This window comes from Pholcus phalangioides, unplaced genomic scaffold (genome assembly GCF_987345545.1).
Source record: "Pholcus phalangioides strain wild (caught in Gottingen) unplaced genomic scaffold, Ppha-v1.0 ptg000002l_1, whole genome shotgun sequence".
Taxonomy (NCBI): domain Eukaryota; kingdom Metazoa; phylum Arthropoda; class Arachnida; order Araneae; family Pholcidae; genus Pholcus; species Pholcus phalangioides.
The window spans coordinates 8,293,705-8,315,659 of NW_028301595.1; the positions used below are offsets into that span (position 1 = coordinate 8,293,705).

Below are 21,955 nucleotides of genomic sequence, written 5' to 3' on the forward strand. Positions count from 1 at the left end.
TTATAAAAACTCAATTTTTTTTAAAGCACACAGCCGTGAAATTTTCTCTGCTGTTCATTGAACAGAACAGAAGAGTATACCATTAAAAGTAATAGTGTTTTACTTCTACAACTGATTTATTCTCCTAATCCTGTCTTACATTTCATTGACTTAATTTCATGAACTAAAGTTTCCTTTATATATTTGGAACCAATTTTTGTTCAATTACATTGATGTCATGCTATTTCATCATGCTCACAAGAACATTTTAATGTTTTACTTTTTTTTTTGAAAATTTACAAAAAAACTTAAAGTATCAGAGATATGTAAAACTGGCACATAGGACAGGCCCGTCATTTAGGGCCCCCCCCCCCCACCTAGCTTTTGAAAATACACTCGAAATGGTATATATATATATACATACTAATATATATATACATACATTGAGTACATGTGCTTTGCGCCCCCCCCCCCCGGAAAAAGTTGAAATGACGACCCTGACATAGGATATATATAGTACATACAATCAAGAACATATATAAGAAAATTTGAAATAAATCAATAGTTAAATAGTATGTTTAATGATATTTCCACTAGAGCATAGTTTTTCACCATATTTAAAGGTATGAGAACTCCCTTAAATTCCACAATATAAATTTTTCTCAAAAAATATTTCATACAAACAGTATAGTATAGTTCCACATTTTTTCCTCTAAGTCAATTTATAAGTTAGACAAAATTTTATGTCTGAAGGTAATAGAAGGTATTCTATTAAAATTCTCATATAATGAGACTTATCTAAAATCTTTGTTTCATTTTGATAAGCAGCCCTGAATTAAGGATATGATGCAATTTATGTTTATTCAAAGAATTTTATTTCTGATCCAAAATAATCTTTACCAATTTTAGGGTAGACCCACAGAAGCAACCCAAGAAATAAAACCATTGAATTTTGGTGAAGTTGATGCAAAGTCGTACATACCCGGAGCGGAAGTGTTACCTGAAGCACCAGTTCAAGAAGAAAGAGGAGGAAAAGGTTTTCCCCTTTACTAATATACAGTAGAACTATGCTAACCTCTTGTTTTTTTCATGCACCTTTTCTGAGCTGTATGGATCAGTGGGATTTTTGGTGTACTTAGTACATGAAATATCTTTCATTGCAATTGGTGGTATACTTATTCTATCGACATTGCAAAAGGGTTAATTATTCCATGTCTGATGTATATATTTTTTCTGACAGAACCACCAAAGAAATATGATAGTGATAGTGATGAAAGTGATGGATGGGTTGATATTGGTAATCCCAGTGATAATGAGATGGGGAGCGATGTTGAATCTGCTGATTCTGAAGAGGAAGACCACACGCCAAAAACTGTAAATAGATTTGTGTTTATTTAGTTTTTTAATGTATAATTTTATTTGGTACACTTTTTCTTTGTTAGGCTATATTTAGATATAAGAAAAGTAAGTTTGGAAAATAATTATACAGGTGTATATTAACCGCTTAACTGCTGATGAAATCATACATGATCCACTCCCCAGTGCCATCTGTTTTGCTCATGTGCTGTACCTTAGAAAATAGGCAGGCTTTTTTTTTTCAAAATCATCTATAACTAGCTTTGCATGAACTAAAGATTAATACAAAACTATAACTGGTCCAAAAACAATCCGAATTCCCCTGTAAACTTATTTTAATTCTGTACTCTAGTCCAGGACCAGAACTAGTGGAATAAAGGGAGCCACTGCCATGGGTGGTGAACTCAAGGAAGGGAGGATTTTTGGGAAGGAAAAAATCCTGTTATAAAATTTTACAGTGGAGGTGGGGAAAATCATGTTAAATCCTGTTTAAATCCCTGTTCTAGTATTGACTATACTTTGTATTGATAGCGGAGAATAAAATTTTTTTTTCTGTAAGTTGCTATTTGGAGGCTATTGTCTTCATGCGCTATTACCTACATTAGAAGGATTCCTATTGCTCAGTCCTGTGTGCAGCATACATAAGCTCTGGAGAAAGAAAATATATTAGGTCTTCTAATTGTACTTAATGATCTAGCACACTTTTCAAGAATGCTAGGGGAATGGTGGTTCAATTCCTTGCTAAGGCCTGTGAATTTTCTTTCCCAAATACGTCTTTGCATTATATCCAGCCATCGATACTTTGCATTTTTTTAAAAATATAAAATACATTTTCTTGCTTGTTAGTTTTTCAATGTACAATTTTGCTTTAATGATTAATTTGCTTAATTTGCTTTAATGATACTTACTACTATATTAAAGTGCTCGACAAATCCTAGATTGCCATGGGCACCTACAAATGGCATGAAATGATTCATCTGAAATTTTATATGTACAATTACTAGATTTAAGTTTTTTTTTAAAATTCTCAGAATTTATGTCAGCATATCTGCCTATATAAAAATAGGTCAATAAGTCCTGGAATAGTATTAAAAAACAATCATTTTGCACTGTCTTCTCCAAAAAAAATGGCTGCCTACGAAATAACTTGGCTGGTGACTAGTCTTTTTTGTCAAGTCCTACTATAATGTGATGAATTTATTTGATAACAATGCCAATCTACTGGCTTTAATGAAGTCCTTGATTTGTTAGCAGTGTTCTACAGAAGTTGGAGGTGCAGAGAAGTGTACCCAGAGTAACAAAAGCACAGTAAAGCCTGTAGTCGAGAGGGTAAAAGAAAAGCAGGAGAAAGCAACGACTGTCTCTGTTGGCCGGATATTGTCACAAGAAGAATTCAAGAAAGTGAAAATCGCACAACTCGTCAAAAAAGTTAAAGCTGCTGGTAAAAAGAGGCAAAGAGTCGTTGAGGAAGAAGAATTTGACAGGTTTGCATTTTAACATTAGTTCTTATCCGTGTGCGCATTCTGTGTTGTGATAACCAGTGTCTTGGATCAACTTCGCTTATTTTTTTACTTTTAGTGGCCTAATTTAGATTAAGGTTCTCTTTTTTTCAATTTTACCCCAAACCAATCAACCAGCATAATTGGGACAAGCCCTCCATCAAAAAATCAAAATTTCCAGGTGAATGAATATGCATCATTTTGAAGTTGTAGTTTATCATCATTAGAGAGAGAGAGCCTGGATTATATACACTGAGAAAGTAGTGACATATACTTAAAGAACAATATGCAAATATTTAAAATGCGTTTAAAAATGTCAAAATATGCACTAAAAAATCCTGAAAAAATTAAAAGTTCTGTACAGAAAATAAGAAAAAAGGCATTAAAAAAAATCATCATGTAAGAAAAAGCAGATATGGTTTTTAAAACCAATATTTTCTATTTCTTAGTTCATATCCACTTAGAGAAAAAAATTTCTGCATATATACAGGGGTTGGACAAAATAATGTGAACACCTGTGCAAAAAACAACACTCAAGGGAACCTGCCGTATACGTCCACCCTCTAGTGTGGAAGAATTCCACTTAGTGGGCGATAATGTGCACACATCAGTCTAGTCATAGCAGTGATATCGTTCAGATGCTATGTATATTGGGGCGTTAAAACTTCGTTATGGCTGACCTCACAGATTTCGAAAGAGGCATGATTGTTGGAGCCTGTCTTGCCGGGGCCACAGTAATGAAAACGATCACTCTTGTTGGTGTCGGGAGAAGTACTGTGTCGATGGTAATGGCAGCCCATAGCAAACACGGAAAGACATCATCTACCAAGCATAACAGTGGCCGAAAGTCGAAGATGGCTGATAGACCCAGAAGGGTTTTGAAGTGGTTGATTGTTGCCAGAAAGCACAAGACAACAGCATCCCAGATAACATCTGAGATGAACACACATCTACAGGAAGGTGTATTGACAAAAACTATCCGCCGTGAACTGCATGCAGCAAACATAAAAGGTAGAGCAACTATTCCAAAATTGTTGGTGACACCATGCAATGCCTTGAAACGACGAACATGGTGTCACGAACATAAGAATTGGACATAACAATGTTGTGGGGCGCGATGTCTCACCGTGGTCTTGGCCCCCCTTGTTGCCCTGGGTGGGCGGGTTAATGCAGCGGTTTATGTCAGTATTCTGGCCAACCATCTTCATCCAATGCATGGTGCAATATTTGTTCCCTGATTCTCGACCTGTGTTCCAAGAAGATAATTCGCCTGTTCACACTGCTGGAATTGTCTGAGGCTGACTTGATGAACACCATGATGAACTGTAACACCAGCCCAGTCAGTCCCCTTATCTTGATATAATTGAACCTTTGTGGGGTATTTTGCAGGCCAAAATGAGCAATAGGTTTTCTCCTCCAAAGACACGTTCTGAATTAGTGGCCTTTTTGCAGGAGGAGTGACTACGTATCCATGTGACTGTTGTGCATGACTTGTATTTGTCCATCTCACGACGGATACAAGCTGTAATTAATAAAAAAGGAGGGCTAACAGCCTATTAATAAAGATTTTGTCTCAATTCACAGGTGTTCATATTATTTTGTCCAACCCCTGTATATACTACATATGCAATGAGCGCACTTCTACACATCTTTTATTTAGGCGTTTTCAATTTATAGTTTGGTGAAGCTGCTCAGTAACGAAATACCTGTAACAAAAGAATTTGCATATTATTCCAAAAAATGAACACTTTTACATAGGGGTCATTCAAGTATTACGTCAGCATCGAGGGGGAGGGGGTTTCGCTGACTTTTGATGACAAGGGGGGGGGGGGTTGTTTGAAGGTTGCTTATGTCATCAACCACCCCTTTTTGAAGATGTGAAATATTCTAAGCTGCTGATGAAATTTTGCTGGCGGGGGAGGGGAGGGTGAGTGTTTTGCTGACTTTTGCTTACAGGGGGGGGGGGGGGCTGAAAATCTGCTTACGTAATACTTGAATGGCCCCATATCTCTCTAGCATTCGAATATAAAACAATTCATGTGTGGAAAATACAGTATCACAAACATTTTTTTAATTCACCTGCATAAAAAATTGAGTGTTTATGAGCAATATTTATTTGAAAAATTATAGAAAAAAAAGTTATTGAATAAACCTTCCAAAATATGCACTTATTTCTGAAAATTCTTTGATTTTATGCATTTATAGGCATAATTGATAAAAAAAACAAAAATATGCTCATATGGAGCTGTTTAAGTATTACATCAGCAAGTTTTTAAGTCATTTTTGGCCCTCCTCTTGTCAGAAACATTTTGTCAGCTCTGCCCCCTACCTCTTAATGCATATAGGGATCAGCAACGTATGCGGGAGGAGAAAGTCCCCCCCCCCCCCCCCATCAAAAATTAATTTTTTGATGCAAAAAATATTTTTAAAAATTTAAATTTGGGAACACAAATTATCTTTGTTAGTCGCGGTATCACTATTTGCAATGTATGAGTTTGAGTGCCATCTATCTTTCACAAAAGACAACTAAAAAAGGAAAATTTTTTACTCAGTTGTTTTGAGAGTATCTTTTATTCTACTATTCCCGCAGCCTAGCAGTTAAGGAGAAGTATTATGCATTCAAAATATAACTTTTTTTTTTCTTTTTTAAATTTTCTTACAGGAAAGAAGTTGTTTCTTTGCGGGCTATAGAAAAGTTACACAAGAAACCGAAATGTGATAAGCAAGAGAGATTGGCCACAATGATGGTGAATATTGTCATAATTGTCTGAAATTGATTGATGTAGCAAATTTGTTTCGAAGTATTTCGCTCTGTGATATCTGAAATCATTATAGCGAAAGAAAATGTATGACCAGATCTCAAGAGAATTATTATTTCAAATGTAGTTTTCAAGAAGGCTAATGAAGATCGCATTCCTGTTCATATAAATACTTTCTTTACAAATCCATATTTTTTATAAAAATTCTTGTACAGAAATGGTATTTATGCTTAATACTGTTTTTACAAGTGGATTTTCGGAATTCCAACCTGCAAGATCCGGCTTAGAGTTTAACTTTAATCTTGAGGTTTGCAAATTGAAGATATATATTATAGATACATCCAGACAACAAAATGCGATAGGATTTGATGATGCAGCTGAGACAAATATCAGAGAAATTCTCAGATACAACTGACCAGATCTCACTGATGAACAACGCTTGTTAACGCATTGACAATGGCATGAGGAATTCAATCAAAAAAAGCAGTTCCAGTGAAACTATAATTTTCATATTTGTGAAAAATAAAAATATGCGAAGTTCTCAGATTTTGCTATGAAAGTTTTTATAAAGAGATGAAGATTGTGCTGATTGTCAGCCGAATCTTTACTGTTTCATTAAAAATAGTTATCAGGCTCTTTCGGAAAGAAAGCATACACACTCACTAGATATCGATCGGAAGTAGTGGAGACAGAAAAAGTATTAATTTAATTCAGTCATACTGCCTAAATTCACAGGATTTATTCATAGGTTTGAACAATTAATTCATTAAAATAATGTTTTTTTTCTGTTGGGATCAATTTTTTCTGAAAAAACCAACCCCCTCCCCCAATCTCTATCTTTCCCATGTTAAATTTAACTCACTTTACACAATTTCATCTTGCAAAACCAATTAATCCCGTAGAGCGAGGAGTGCCTGCATTTTAAATCATTATTATTCATGAAAAAAATTCTTCTGTGTATACAATGTACAAATCAGGTTTTATAAGTGTGCTTGCATGTGATTGTGGTCAGCTCATTTCTTTTTTTCATATATACAGATAGAAAATATAATACCCTATAATGTGTTGAGACCGTTCAGTCTGATGTTGAAGTCTCACACTAAGAGAACTACACTGAAAACATCCAAGTCTAGACTTCTTTTTTTTTAATTCAATGCTTCTCTTAGCTTAATCATTCATTTTACATGAAATGGCTCAAAAACATTCTGAACAAAAAATAGATGTATATCTGGAAAATGATTCTGAGGTGGATATAAATTAATCGGGCTTGAATAACAGTAGTTCTGGTAATGATTGGTACAAAAATTCAGCTCACAAGGTGGCTGTGTTGTGTTAGCGAGTGAATACACACCTACTGAAACATACGTTAGTCACGAATTGGTATTCGTATCCAAGGTAGAAGTACGCAAGAAAAATACTTAGCCGAAAAATTTGTAAGCCAAAGTATTACGATACTTGCATTTTAAAAAAGGTTTGGTTTTGTTGGGAAATTAGCTTTTGTTATTTCTTACCACATTGCAAGTGGGTGACTGATATCTCAGCCCAACCTTGTCTGACTGGAGTTTAAAACTCGTTCTTCAGCTGCAGAAAGTTGTCGAGTGTGCAATGCTTTGTCACATTTTTAAAACAGGGTCAAAGACATGGTGTTCAGATTTGGATGTTTTTCCTCCCTTTCCCTGCTGATGAGAGAGGGGAAGAAAAACGAGGACAATAGGGTTGCAATGTATCGTTACAGTGTTGTGTGTTAAATTGATAAATTTGTTGAATATTTTTCTACTGTTCTTATAGGCAGTGTCTGTGATTGATTCTGTGGCATTATTTCCTTCCTTCACAATTTTTCAAAATTATGTTTTTCAGGAGGGAAGAGAAGGCAGAGAAAAATATGGAAGAAGACTCACGAAAAGTAGTTCTAACAAAGAGAAAAAGAAGAATAAAGCATTTTCTATGATAAAACATAAGGTCAGGGCAAAAAAGAAAAGGTCTTTCAGAGATAAACAGGTAATTAATTATCAATAAGAAAATTTCACTTTACCAATGAATTACTGCAAAACCTTGTTATAACAATGCTCTGCAGACCAAGAAAAATATCGTGAAGGGACTATCGTCATAGCAATAGGTAGCAGTTTGACATTAGAGTAGGCATTTCCAAACAAAATTTAAAAAAAGTATCATTCTAAATGAATATATCAGTATACAGTCGATGCTCGTTATAACGACCCTATGTTATAGTAACTATTCCATTGCAAAGACTGGTAGGATAAGTCCCAGATGTTTTCATACAACAACTATCATTTGTGTTTTACTTCCGATATAATGACCCTCTCAATATAACGTCAGTTTTCAACGGGACGAATATATTCTATTTTTCGCAAAGAAATACACAACCTGTGTTTTTCTTTTGCCAAAATTGTTTGACCTTGATTTTGTAGAATTCGGTACATGTAGTTATTTTTAATTAATAATTTTCTAAGCTGATGCATTTGTCACTGCGAAAGCCTTTTTGTTGAAACATAAATTCTCTTGAGAAGCTAATTTTTTGTCAAATTTTTGATATACTGTATAATGACCTCCCAATATAATGTGTGATTTCCATGGAGCATTGTTATAACAAACTTGACTGCATTTCAATTCTTTTAAAAATGATTTCCCATTTCTTGACCCGGTTGAACTCAAACACTCTAAAGAGGCCATACAGGGTTTGAGCTGCAAAATTAATTCTCTTACGAAACGTTCATTTCAATTTATGCTCATAACTTATATCATATTTCACTTGATACACTAAGGATGCTGCTCCTTGATAATTAAAAAAACTTCCAATATAATTTCAATGTTTGAAATATAGTGAAATCTCGATATGGTATTTTGTGGCCCAAGAAAAAATTGTTGTAGTGATTTATTGTTATAATGAATATGGTTGTAAGCAAGGTTCCTTTAAGAAAGCTGCGCATTTGTAACCAGTCATCTCAGTGATGAAAGATCAGATCTGGTGATTCACTCAAATTTCAGCGATTCCCAGAACAATGCCGCACATCTAATTTTTTGAAATGTTATGTCTTTTTTTTAAATGAACTCACAAAAATCACCAACGAAAAAGGCAGATACAAGGAAAATACAAAACTCCTTATGAATTTTGACACACTACGGGCAGTCTTCAAAGGATAAAAAAAAAATCAGGGCAACTGAAAATCCCACTTGGAGTGGTTATCAAATCTTAACTCTCGGTTGGTAAGCTGAAGGAAAAAATATATGTCTATTCAAGTCAAATGTCGGGACCAGAATGGAGCTGCGTGCCTGCATGTAAGTCCTCTATAATGCCCTGACTGGCTGCTTGTGAAATGGAGCTATCGGATTGGTCTATTCAAATTTTATTACAATTCCGTGAACTCAAGCCATGGCGCCGCAATTGGTGGTGTTGCATGCAGGCGCTCAGCTTCATTCTGGTCACGGCATTTGACTTGGACTGACAAATATATTTTCCTTCCGCTAAGCAACTGAGAATTAAGACTTGTTAACCAATTCAAGTGGTATCCTCGTTCAGCGTGATATTTTTATTTATCTGCTGAAGACAACACCCATATATATATAGCGTCGAAATGCATTATAAGTTTTTTACTTTCCTTTTTTGTTGGTGATTTTTCTGAATATTATTAGGCAATGTTTACCTACTCTTTAACACAAATTCCTGATGAACACATATGAATGTCTCACTGCTGCAAATAACACAACTCCATTCATATTTAATGACATTTCCTCGATATGGAGCATGCACACAATAATAATAATTCCTTCTGCACTTCTCACTTGTTCAAGCAAGTTTTTTTTCCTCGATCAGTTCTTTCTTGCACATACATGACAAAATGTTTTTAAAAAAATGTGCCTAACTGTATTATTTCTTGATTCATTTTCAGATTTCATTGAGAAACGCCTTGTTGAAGAAAAAACGGATGAAATAGTTTTTGTCATATTTATGGTTTTGAATAAACATTGTTTTTGTTTAACCATTTCAGTTCACTGTGAGAAAATTTCCAAGTTCAGACTGTATAATGTCATTACATGAACTGCCTTTTTCCACTAACAAGATTATGTAAAGCATATGAGTCTAAAGAGCTGTATGTTGTTTGGAATTAATAGGTGGGCATGAGTATCTTTCATTCCAGTGAGACCTGGACAAAATAACATTCTGCAAACTCACCTATGTACTATGTTACGAAATTAAAATTTATTTAAATATTTTCATATGACTGTTTCATACGTACCATATGTGATGTGCTTCGCAGCATCTCGTTTGTTCTATAATTAGAGTAAAATATCAAAAACTAAATTACCAGGAGGGGGCCGTGATCGAGCAGTGGCAGTTTCACTTCTGTAAATTGATAGATGTGAGAATTATAATTTCTATACAGTGTCTTAATTAGTATACTTTGTGCTTGTAATCATACCAAAGTAAATTCACCCGAAAATATTTAAAAGAACCTTTTGTGTTGAAATATTGATTTCTCTTGGTTTTTGCCGATTCTTATGATACAAAAATTCTTTAGAAGGGTTCTTATTGCAATTTTCTCGAGGTGCATTTCATTAGTTTTAGGATTTTGGGGAATTTTGAAGATTTTTTTGAGAATTCTTAGTGCATATAATGCAGGCTCTATTCATCAATTTCTATTCCTCTGGCAGTGACAGAGTGGAGTCTGATAGAGTTGCCATTTTTACCAGAGGAATCTTCAACCCCTCAAGTGATGGAAATGTGTTTCATTAATCTCTAATAAAATACAGGGTGCCCCATAAATAATTATCCAATTCTTTCAAGTCCTATGAATTTTTATTTTGAATGTGGTTTGTAAAAAGGTTATTCTCTGGTGGGAGGGGAGCAATTCAATTGGTACAGAAAACCAAAATTGGTTTGAATGAGGTTACTGCTCATAAACAAATAGCAGAATTACAGACCTGAACGGGATCTCTTCTGTGTCCGAAACATTTGTAAACTTTCAGCTGCCAATTCGTGTTTGAAGTAAAACATCAAGTTCTTTATCCACCACTGCACAGGTAATGGGAAAATTCAGAAATGGGCTATTAATCGTACCCCCTGCATTTTATAGGACTGATTCCCATATTCCCCAGTAATTTGCTTTTGTGCAGTATTTTAAATCGACAAAAATGTGAATTCTGTAAAATTTGATTTTCTGTACCAAAAAAAAAAAAAAAAAAACTCAGCGAGAGCACTTTTTTTTTCTAAACCAGATTAAAGCATACCAATACCTTTAATTTTTTTTTAATGTTTTGAACAAATTATAAATTCATGGGACACCCGGTACAGTGCTATGTATGAATAATTGAACAATGAATGCTTTAACTAATTTAGAATTTCAAGAATAAGGCTGGCCATCCAAGTATAAAGCTACTACAAACTAACACAAGTTGCATGTATGCGCAAGACTACTACGTGGTCTTGCATGTACACGCAACTTGTTTTCGCTCTTTGTAGCTTCCAGTGTACTTCAAAGCAGAATATTATGCATTGTTCTGAAATGAGCCCTCGGCTGAATGGAAATGTTCTGCAATGAAAATTCCTGTAAAATCTTCAAACATTACACTTCACTCATAGTTCGAAAAATATGTGGTAGATGGCAGCACTATAACAAGCATTACACAGAAACGAGCTTCACGTTAGGTTCACAACATGTATCAATTCGTTAGAAGTTCCGCAGAGGAATATGGATGAAGTACATGTGTGTTTTGGTAGCAGGGTTGGGTTTTTGATGTCAAAAACAGGTTTAAACCGTCAGAAACCTAAATGAATGCTTTTTGATAATGTTTTGAACACAGCAGGTATGAAAAACTTACTTTTCTGTATATATTACAGTTATATTTTTAAACAATTTATTACAATAATTGAAACAAAATATTAGTTAGGGGCCGTTCAAGTATTACGTCATCATCGATGGGGGGAGGAGGTTTCTGATTTTCTGACTTTTGATGGGGAGGGGGGTTTGGATAATGCTTACGTCATCAACCACCCTTTATGAAAATATGAGTTGGGATTCAGAAGATCAGAGCTGATGACGAAATTTTGCTGACAAGGGGGGGAGGGTGTCAAAAATGGCTAAAAATTTGCTTACGTAATACTTGAACGTCCCCTTATAATTTGCAATTTTGAATTTCTCAACATAGTCTAGAACATATAAAATAGTTTTGTGGTGCATTCTATCTAAGCTACTGACTACCAGTTTGCTAGGAATAGAGCTGCTTATTCAAAATATGTATGATAGAGCATTAGCACAAACTATAAATCAGTATTAAAACAGTAAAAAACTTATTGTCAATGTTATCAAATAGTTTTTTTAACCTGATATTCTAAATAAATAAACACTTATGTAAATCAAAGGGTTTTATATTCAGAATTATAATCACTGAGAATCTGTTTTGATATTTTAAATTTTCTGATCTGCCCAAAATTTTATTCCATGTAAAAATTCTCTCACAGAATCTGTTAATACACTAATTAAACACATTTATTTTCATCTAAAAATTTCTTTGAGCTCAGGGTGTATAAATGCACAGAGTTTTCAAAGAGTATTTTCAACCAAAGCAGAGCCGACAGGACTTGATACCCAAAAAGCATTTGTTTTACACGTTTAAATACAGCTTCAATTGGAAAAGCATTGCATTATAAATGCTAGTAAATATACCATATCATAGTGCAGGAGTAAGAATAACTAAGTTTGACTAAGGATAAGTTACAGAAGTTTCTTTTAAGCTTCATGTACAAGCTAGCATTGCCAAATTAAATGACATTTTAGTTCTACAATTTAGTATTTTGATCGTTAGATATATTTCAATGTTATGCACAATAAGAGTATCTCAGTGATTATCTAGATAATTTAATAACAGAAATCAACATTACATATACGATGTAATAAACTTTTTTAAATACTTATCTGTTGTGAAAAGAGTACAGCGAATGGTTTATATCCATATATAAGCAGTTGAAGAAATTTTGGGAGGTCAAGAATCATTTTGAATCGGAGAATGTCAAATCATTCTATACTTTCCCCTTTCGTGTTTATGCTATGCTTTATTCAAATTGTATATTTCATAAGAAAATAAAACATATTTTTTGTGCAAAATAATTCTGTATAGGGTAGAAAATTATTTTACAATCATATTAAATATTTGTTCTTTGTACAACATAGTCACTTTAAACATTACATGCAATTAACGTGTGCATTTCCAACGGGAATTTTTATACTGAAAACCTATATTTGAGGTTTATGACAGTGGGTTTTTGACGTGATAGTTTAAACTGTCAAAAACTGCCATGCGTCAAAAAACCTGCCAACCTTGTTTACTAGTAGTAGTGGAAATTCCCGTAAAAGTGTTTTCTACACTCTTCTTCCCAGATATGTTCAATAATGTTCATGTCTGGGGATTTAGGTGGCCAGCGGAAGTGTCTAAAGCCAGAAGAGTGTTCCTGGAGCCACTTTGTAGCAATTCTGGATGTGTGGGGTGTCACATTGTCCTGCTGAAATTGTCCAAGTCCGTCGGAATGCACAATGGACATGAATGGGTGCAGGTGATCAGACAGGATGCTTACGTACCTGTCAGAGTCGTATCTAGACGTATCAGGGGGTCCCATATCACGCCAACTGCACACGCCCCATACCATCACAGAGCCTCCACCAGCTTGAACAGTCCCCTGTTGACATGTAGGGTCCATGGATTCATGAGGTTGTCTCCATACCCGTACACATCCATCAGCTCGAAGCAATTGGAACTGAGACTCGTCAGACCAGGCAACGTGTTTCCAGTCCTCAACAGTCCAATATCGGTGTTGTTGGGCCCAGGCGAGGCGTAAAGCTTTGTGTCGTGCAGTCATCAAAGGTACACGAGTGAGCCTTCGGCTCCGAAAGCCCATATCGATGATGTTTCGTTGAATGGTTCGCACGCTGACACTTGTTGATGGCCCAGCATTGAAATCTGCAGCAATTTGTGGAAGGATTGCACGTCTGTCACGTTTAATGATTTTCGTCAGTCGTCGATGGTCCTGTTCTTGCATGATCTTTGCCGATGTCGAGCGATGTCGTAGATTTAATTTTTTACCGGATTCCGGATATTCACGGTACACTCGTGAAATGGTTGTACGTGAAAATCCAAATTTCATCGCTACCTCGGAGATGCTATGTCCCATCTCTCGTGCGCCGACTATAACACCATGTTCAAACTCACTTAAATCTCGATAACCTGCCATTGTAGCAGCAGTAACCGATCTAACAAGTATGCCAGACACTTGTTGTGTTATATAGGCGTTGCCGACCACAGCGCCGTACTCTGATTGGTTCCATATCTCTTTATTTGCATACGCATGCCTGTACCAGTCTGTTCAGTTTAGTATAAATGTCTGTTCCATGTTATAACTATGCACTTATTTTAATATTAAAAGAAAGCGCTCAAAATCCATCTCCTGTCATAAATTTGTCCCCATCTCTAATTTGCATGTAAAGAGCTGCTATCTTGCGAAAGTACCAGGAAACTCTTCAGAACCATTCAGTTGACTACCCGCAGTGACACAGACTTGGTTTGCTCTCTTAATATATATGCTTTAATTTCTCAAAAATAGTTTTTGTTATGGCTTTTGTTACAGCGTTAAATCAACTTTGAACAGTTAGCAATTGATAATTATAGCTCACTACTTGAATATTGCATTTCATAGTCGTTTATTCTGCATAAGTTTATATTTTAAGGTTAAATTTTAAAAAATTAAAATACATGGTGTAAAACATGCGAGTAGTTTTATGCCCAACAGAGAAAAATTTCTGTATATCACAATCGACCGCTTATGAGAATCAAAAGCAGTAAACTAATCATGATTCTTAAGCAGCGGTTACTGTAATGGTGAATACAAACTTTGTGTTATCGGTGTATAAAAAAAGACGAAAATGATGCGAAGAACATTTTTATTGCACAAAGCCACAATTTGGGGGGGGGGGGGGGGGAGACAACTAATGGGGAAATATAGAATTTTACAGGTACTTTTTTTAAATCTTTATTCAATTTGCACTCAAAAATAGTCGTCGCAAAATAATAATAGTTCACTTTGGGAAAAAATTTTAATTTTTCTTTTTCATACAGTCCTTTATATTCAATTTTATATGTATATACACACACACACAAGAATTATCTGATTTATGAATAGAATATTCTCTTTTCTATAAATACGAAACCATATTCACATGATTTAACAGCTATTTTGTGTTTTTTTGGAGGCACTAACATTTCCATTATTTTTCAATCAGCTCGAAATTCGTAAAGACTATATCCAGTTTCAACTTCTCTTATACTCTCGAACAATCACAATATTATGCAAATTGAAAAAACTTTTTTTTTCCTCACATTACAATAGCAACGTCTTATATGGATTACCAGGGAAAAGAAATTACAGTACTTGTACTTTACATGATATTACGAATAAGCGATGTATTGAAGGAATTTGCATTGTATTGTTGCTTTAACGTAATTTTATAAGTATGAGAAATATTACATATCAGAATTCCACAGTAAAAATTACAATTTAATGGGAAAATACTTGGTTTGAAGGGCGGGGAATGCCTATGGATGGGATCAATGAGCGGATTCACTTGCTTAAAATGTTTAACAACATTCAAAATTTTGATAGATCGAGTCAGTTTTGAATTGTTGTGTGCAATAGACACATTTGATTCTTTAATCTGATGGTATACAGGGTGTCCAGAACTCCACGTAAAAACTTGGAGGGGAGGTAGAGAACATCATTAGGAATCGTAATCACATGGAAAAGAATGGTCAAAAATGAACAGGTGGCGCTGTATGGACATTTGGAAGTAGATGGATTGGATGTGGTGATCCTGTCACATGCCCCCCCCCCCCAGATCACCGGATTTATCTCTTGATTTTTCTTTCTCTGGTGCTCGCCATCACAACAGCTACGATCCACAATGTCTGGTATCTTTGAAAATGTTTGGCAATCCATGAGGTGTAGATGTCATGCATGCATCAATGGGCAAAATTTCTAACACCTCCTTTGATGCTTGTAACTATTATTGTACTCATTACTCATTTTTGGGTAATAAAGCGCTTTGCACTGCTTCTGTATTGTATCTGTCTCGTTATGAGTAGAGTGTGGCATTTCCGACCATGCTTTCCTGTGATTAAGACTCCTAACAATGTTCTCGATCTCCTCTCCCAGTTTGTTTGTGGAGTTTCAGGACACCCTATATATGTAATCAAGAGTTACTGAATTATAGACCGCCAGCCAATGTAAACAGGGCTCCAGCAATAGAAAGAATGCTGTTCATAGGAGCAGTAACAGTTGAACACAATTATGAGCAAGACCACGGATCTAAGCGTACTTGAGCTTATTTTCAAAAGGGAACACACACATTTCCACTTTTTTCCCCAATATTCACTTTTCAATGGTTTTGAACATTTTGGATGAGCTCTGTCGGATAATAAAACAACTTTTTCAACTGGAATATTTTTGGATAGAAATTGCAATGGTCATTTTTACCAAAAAGGAACATTTCCAACGGGTTCATTCACTTCTGTGTTTTTAATTAAAAAAAGGAACATTTCTAAAATGTTTAAATATAGATAACTCCCGTGTATGTTGATCAAGAAGCATAATATTTAAATATTCTTGTACTACTCCCATATGCCACCTGTTTGGTTAATTTCCACGTTTGCAACGCAGTCCTTTCTGTAGAAGAAAAAAAATTTTTTTGCTTCTACTGTAAATTTAGTAATTGTGAAAATGTTCCCTTTGAAAATAAGCTCCTCGTTTAATCTTGGGCAAATCGTCAGGACCCATTATATGAGTCACTCCATCTCAGAAGGCCTGTAGGCACCGGGATTTTCATCTGTCACAGGTCTATAGTAGGGTACTCAGCGACCTGAAAAGTCAAGGAAATGAAACCTTTTAGTGAGTGAGTATAAAAAGGTTGTCATTAGGAATTGGCAATAAACTGCAGGTCCCTGTGTAATTTTAACCATCTTGTTCAGAAAATGATCAAGGAAAACTAAAAGTGTTCGGGGGAAAATATAAAATATATTTGGCAGGAAATTTGCAAATATTTGATAAAATACAGGGAAAAGTTCTGTGAAGGGCAACAACAACAAACTTGAAAAACAAAAATTCGAAAACTTTGAATTATATTTCTGGAAACCCTAAATATGAGAACGTCTATTATGGTAAAAGAATCCTGCCTGGTCCAACTGCAGTAGACAGCAGCGAGTGGAGGAGCGGGGTTGATGTCAGCTAGCTCGCGTGGTAACTGTAGATACATGGATCACAGAGGAACGAATCACAGCAATTTAACACTGGTGCGCTATAACGTGTAAGCAACCTCACCATCCAAAACCTTCTCCTTGCTATGGAGTACAGAAGCCATCGCCCCATGCAAATATTCTGCTCATCTTGCCTCAAAACCTCTGGACATAGCAAGTTAAATGCTCTCAGTTCCCTTGAAGTTCATTATAGCAGGGTTTGACTTTATATTCTATACAGACAGATTCCCCTGAAGTTATGCCTCGCTTCTTGCTGGAAAGTTTGTTATTTGATGAATAAAAGTTTTGCAGGCTATAAAACCATTTATGGCATCATCAGAAGGTTGCTTGTGGATTTTTAAGTGAGAGATCCTTGAGACCAAATAAGACCTTTTCAAGATCTCAGCTCATGTTTATGCTTCAGCTTGGTTTGTACACACATTCTGGCATGTACCAGTTCATTAAAATTCTGCAGAGGCATGTGCACACACAGTTAAGCAGTAGTAACAGGCATGCAGTCCATGCGAAATTTCTAACAAATCGATACACGCCGGAATGTGTGTTCTGAGTGCATGTGTGGCCCCACTACCGTATTTTTGTTGTTAGAATTCAGACTTCGGTGTGTGAGCAACAACTCCCTGTAGCAGCTCTGGATGGCGTTTGCGCACCTAAGTGATTTTGAATTGTTATCATATGCCTGAATTGCCCTTTCAGTTTGGCAATGTTTTTCTGAACCACCCTGCATTATGCATGGCCCTAACGTCTTTATGCCGTCAGAATTAAGCTTGTTTTGTTTTCTTGCACGTGCTGCCATTTGTATTGCATATTCTGAAGACTTTCACAGATGGGAAAAACTTTTATTTATCAGACAACAGTTGCTGAAACCTGACCACAGGTTGTAATTTAGTTTCAGCATGGACCTATATCGACGAGATGTTCCGTTTGACCCGTTGGCGAAGTGAGCATTGACGAAGCTGGTTCAGTCCAACATTTCCTTCAGTTAGAACCTGGGACAGGAAAGGATGGGTGTGCGAGGCAACTGCGACTGGGTGGTTCTCAAGAGCTAAGGCAGCCAGTTGGTGGACCCAAACAATTTAATTTAGTTTTAAAAATACATATTGGAAATGATTCTATTCAGTAACGGGGAAAACAAAAATTAAAAAAAACATTCCAGTTAAAAAAAAACGTCGAATTAGCACAAAAATATTCAAACAACCCCAAGAAAAAGTCGAACAAGCCAATTATTCCAAAAAAAAAAAAAAATGCAATACAAAACTTCAATGACGATATGGAAACTAGGGATGTGTATGCTATTTTCACAATAATAAAAAAATTCTATCAAAACATATCGTCAGAGAATTCCTTTTCCTACAACAACAACATAAAATGAGCTTGACTGCAAACTAAACAGGATGATACTTGCGATCTCATAATTCACATGTGACTAAAAAAAATGTATCACATTTACACAGCTTCGAAAAAATTACACGTCCCAAACCATATATTTTTATTCGCTTCTCCTCCAAAAAATATACAAAAGCAAAACAGAAGTTAACGGGCAAATGATTTGAGAGCTTTGAAAATTCCTAAATTTGTTCAGAAATAGCCGTTACAATTTTTTTTTTTGCAAATAGGATAAGCTCTTAGATACAAAAACTGAAACTTCAATCTATTTTTTTTTCTCAACCGAATATTTATGCATCAGAAATACAAAATATATTTGGATAATACTCAATATATGACACCCAACTCCATTCCTAAAATGTACAGGATGGGCAAAAGAAAGCTACAAACGACAAAAGTTCAAATTTCTAACTACCACGTGAAAAAGTGGAGCAACAAGAAACGCAAATTGGAAACATAAAACTTCATTTAATCACGGCATTAGTTGAGTATGCATTCATTTGTGTCAATCATATGCTCAAACATGAACCCTCAACGTCCTAAAAGGTGTTAAGTCGCAAGTACTGGTTACTGTAAACTTCTACAGCAGCAAGTCATTCCTCCCTCATAAGAAGTAGAATGTTGAAAGACTACTGCCTTCATGCAAGAATGGCCAACAAGTGAAAGAACTGCTTCATGCTCACTTTGGAGATGTTCAGTCAATTCCAAGACATTTTCGGAAATCATGGCCGCCTCATTCTTTGGATTCGAATCTGTATGACTTCTGGTTGTGGGGGCATGTCCAAAAGATTGGGTCTACTGAGGAAGCATAAAGACTGCCTAATTGGAAAGCAAATATAACACCATGTATTGCTGCAATTCCTCAAGAAACCATTTGCACCACTGGCGAATATGCTATAATGCATGTGATTGAGAGAAAGCAGCACATTGAACAAATGTGGCGACTAAATGAAGTTTTATGTATAATTTGTGTTGCTTGTTTTTATGAGCCACTTTTTTATTTGGTGGTCAAAATTTGAACCATTTTTTTTTATTTGTTTTATTTTCCACTGGGTTTATTTTTCAAGTAGGGCTGGACAAATCCCAGGTCTCCATGGCGACTAAAAAATTGGTATTGACACCTAAAATTTTCTTTGTGAAGTAACAAAATTGCAAGCTGAGAGCAGCACAAAATGTTTAAAATTCATATCAGAATATCTTCCAACATGAAAGAGGGTCACTATGCCCTGAAAAAGTCAAAAGAAACATTATTTTGAATCTTTTACTTCGAATAAAAATTTTTTTTTGCGCCTAAAAATTTTTCTGTTGCCTAAATTTTTTTTTTTTTTTTTTTTCCCAATTTGTCCAGCCCCGATTATGAGTATACCAAGTTCCAATGGAATACGTGGACAAGAACAGGCTCTACACATAGGTCTGAGAAAGGTCAGTTTAATTATAACCAGCATGAACATCCAGGGTTGAACCATGAATCCTGTGAACTATGCAGCCGCAAAAGGCACCAACTGAAAGGGGTTGATAGGAGGACATTTTTTAGGGGGTGAATTTTTATCGCCAAAACATTATTCGCTTACACTTAACAAATGTCCAGAACAAGCAATGTTCATCCGAATCAGAATAACTCTTACTGTTATGTATTCAGTAAGCATCGAAAACAAGACTCTGGGCGATTACTTTCTGAATGATCTTATAAGAATTTCTAAATAATCTGAAGAAACATATTTATGTTTCAAAATGACTAGAACAGTTAAACTGAAAACAAGTGCATGATAAATCAGCCTAGAAAATATATACACACATACATACACACATGTAAACCTGAAATAGAAGACACCGTGCTTCTATCTTATCCGAAACAAATTACTAATAAAAAAAATAACCCAAAAGTCACACTTGGTAAGACATGCATTCATGCAAAACAAATCACGTGTTTCCATAAAAACTATGTCTATACATCGAAAAAAAAATGAGATGCTTTTTTGTGTTTCCTTGAGTAATATAAAAAGTACATCATATATATATACACATACATATACACACACAACGTTTACGACAATATAATGGGTAGAAAAAAAAATGAAATAATAAGATTAAAAAAACAAAACAAACATTTCCAAAGAGTAAATAAGATTCGCTCTGGCTAAGGACATTTATATTCAAACTCACGATGGTCTCTTAGCCTGAGAGAGAATCTTATTACTCGAATGACAGCTGTGGAAAATATAAAAATAAACAACTTCAAAAGTGCCACTTAATATATATTCCTGCATCAATATCTCTCATAAATGCTCTTTGACAATGATTTTTCTAACCACAGCTAGTTGATGACCCCCCGTTTGAATGGGAAGGCGGGGCAAAAAAAAAAAAGTCACGGGGTTAATGCTGCCACCTACTGCATAGTCCTTCAAGCACGAGATGCGACTTGGCTACAAGTCCTGTTGGACAATTTTTTCCCCTAGAAGCCGCCTGTAAATTTTCACTAGAGGGAATGAGCAAGGGTCAAATAATCACTAGAGTAAGGTAGCCATGGGTAGATAGTGAAAATATGAACTTTCAGTAGGAAGTAGGATTCTTATAGGTTTGTGGCCTGGCAGTCCAGTAGTTAGGGAGCTAGCTTCTGACTGTTCAGGTCTGGGCTCGAATCTTGATTCGAGCACGGATGTCTACTAACACACTAACAAATTCCCTGGACAGATCGTAAAGATCTCTTGAGAATACGTGTTTATCACATTATTTATTAAAGAAAAAAAATGGAGCTACAGGTGAATGATCACTTAAGGAAGAAGCGTCTGAGCTTTTTCATCTCGTGTAAGCTGTCGCAGACTAGCAAGTCTTGATGCGAAATAGCTTTACGTAACAGATTAGACCCGTCCAATGTGACTTCTCATCTTGTGCTTCAAGGACTATACATGCACGTGTTTTGAATCTTGATATTGGGCACAGCCATTCAGAATTGGCCAAAAACTTCAGGTTGTTATGAAGTCTATTAAATGATACGAATTAGTATTCTCTCACCCAGCCGAGCAGAAATACAGGTTGGTGACATTACACAAGGGAAAAGCATTTTCTGAATGCATTCCGAAAAGTAGCTCAAAATACTCTGAAATAAAATTTCACTTCGAAATACTGAATTACACAAATTAAATAAATTTTATCTAAATCTAGAACAATTTGAAAGTTAGGAAAAAGAAATCAGGACTTTCACATATCTCTATTCATAATTCTTATCACGGAAATACAGAAGAGCCGCATTTTATGAAACCTGAATGCTAATCTTGTAGTGATTAGCATTCATTTAAATTAGAAAGAGGGTCGATAAGCAAACTTAAAACTGGCAAAGCTACTTTTATGACTTTTTTGCTCTTACCAAAGATGGATTCTAATATGTGAAACAAACTTCTGTTATTTCGTCTTCCAATATTATCATCACCAAAAATAACATTTTGCTCGCTATAATATCATAACCAACTTTTATAATTAAAAAGTAGCAAATATCTTTATAATTCATATCTTATAAGCTTGTACCACAAGGATTTTTGAAGAAAAATCGTCAGAAAAAAGATCCTGCGATCAACTAGTTGCAGACTAGAAACAATAAAATTCAACTAGTGATCCTCGAGCATTTGAGCATTTTTAATACTGTATTTTAGATGCGAGGATTTGCGACTC

At 35.3% G+C, this 21,955-nt stretch overlaps 1 protein-coding gene across 2 annotated transcripts in view; it reads left to right on the plus strand.

Annotated features, from left to right (window-relative positions):
- The window catches only part of Mys45A (SDA1 domain containing protein Mys45A), a 40,992-nt gene extending 31,163 nt beyond the window's left edge, over positions 1–9,829 (plus strand). Inside the window, exons 16-21 of one of the 2 annotated variants that reach the window (XM_089238012.1) lie at positions 889–1,015; positions 1,220–1,353; positions 2,587–2,819; positions 5,497–5,581; positions 7,451–7,591; positions 9,502–9,829. In XM_089238012.1, coding sequence (XP_089094138.1) covers positions 889–1,015; positions 1,220–1,353; positions 2,587–2,819; positions 5,497–5,581; positions 7,451–7,591; positions 9,502–9,546 — 765 coding nt within the window. In that variant the 3' untranslated portion in view covers positions 9,547–9,829. The remainder of the gene's footprint in view (positions 1–888; positions 1,016–1,219; positions 1,354–2,586; positions 2,820–5,496; positions 5,582–7,450; positions 7,592–9,501) is intronic. The other variant, XM_089238021.1, reaches the window with a different exon arrangement.
- The last annotated feature ends 12,126 nt before the right edge of the window (positions 9,830–21,955 follow it).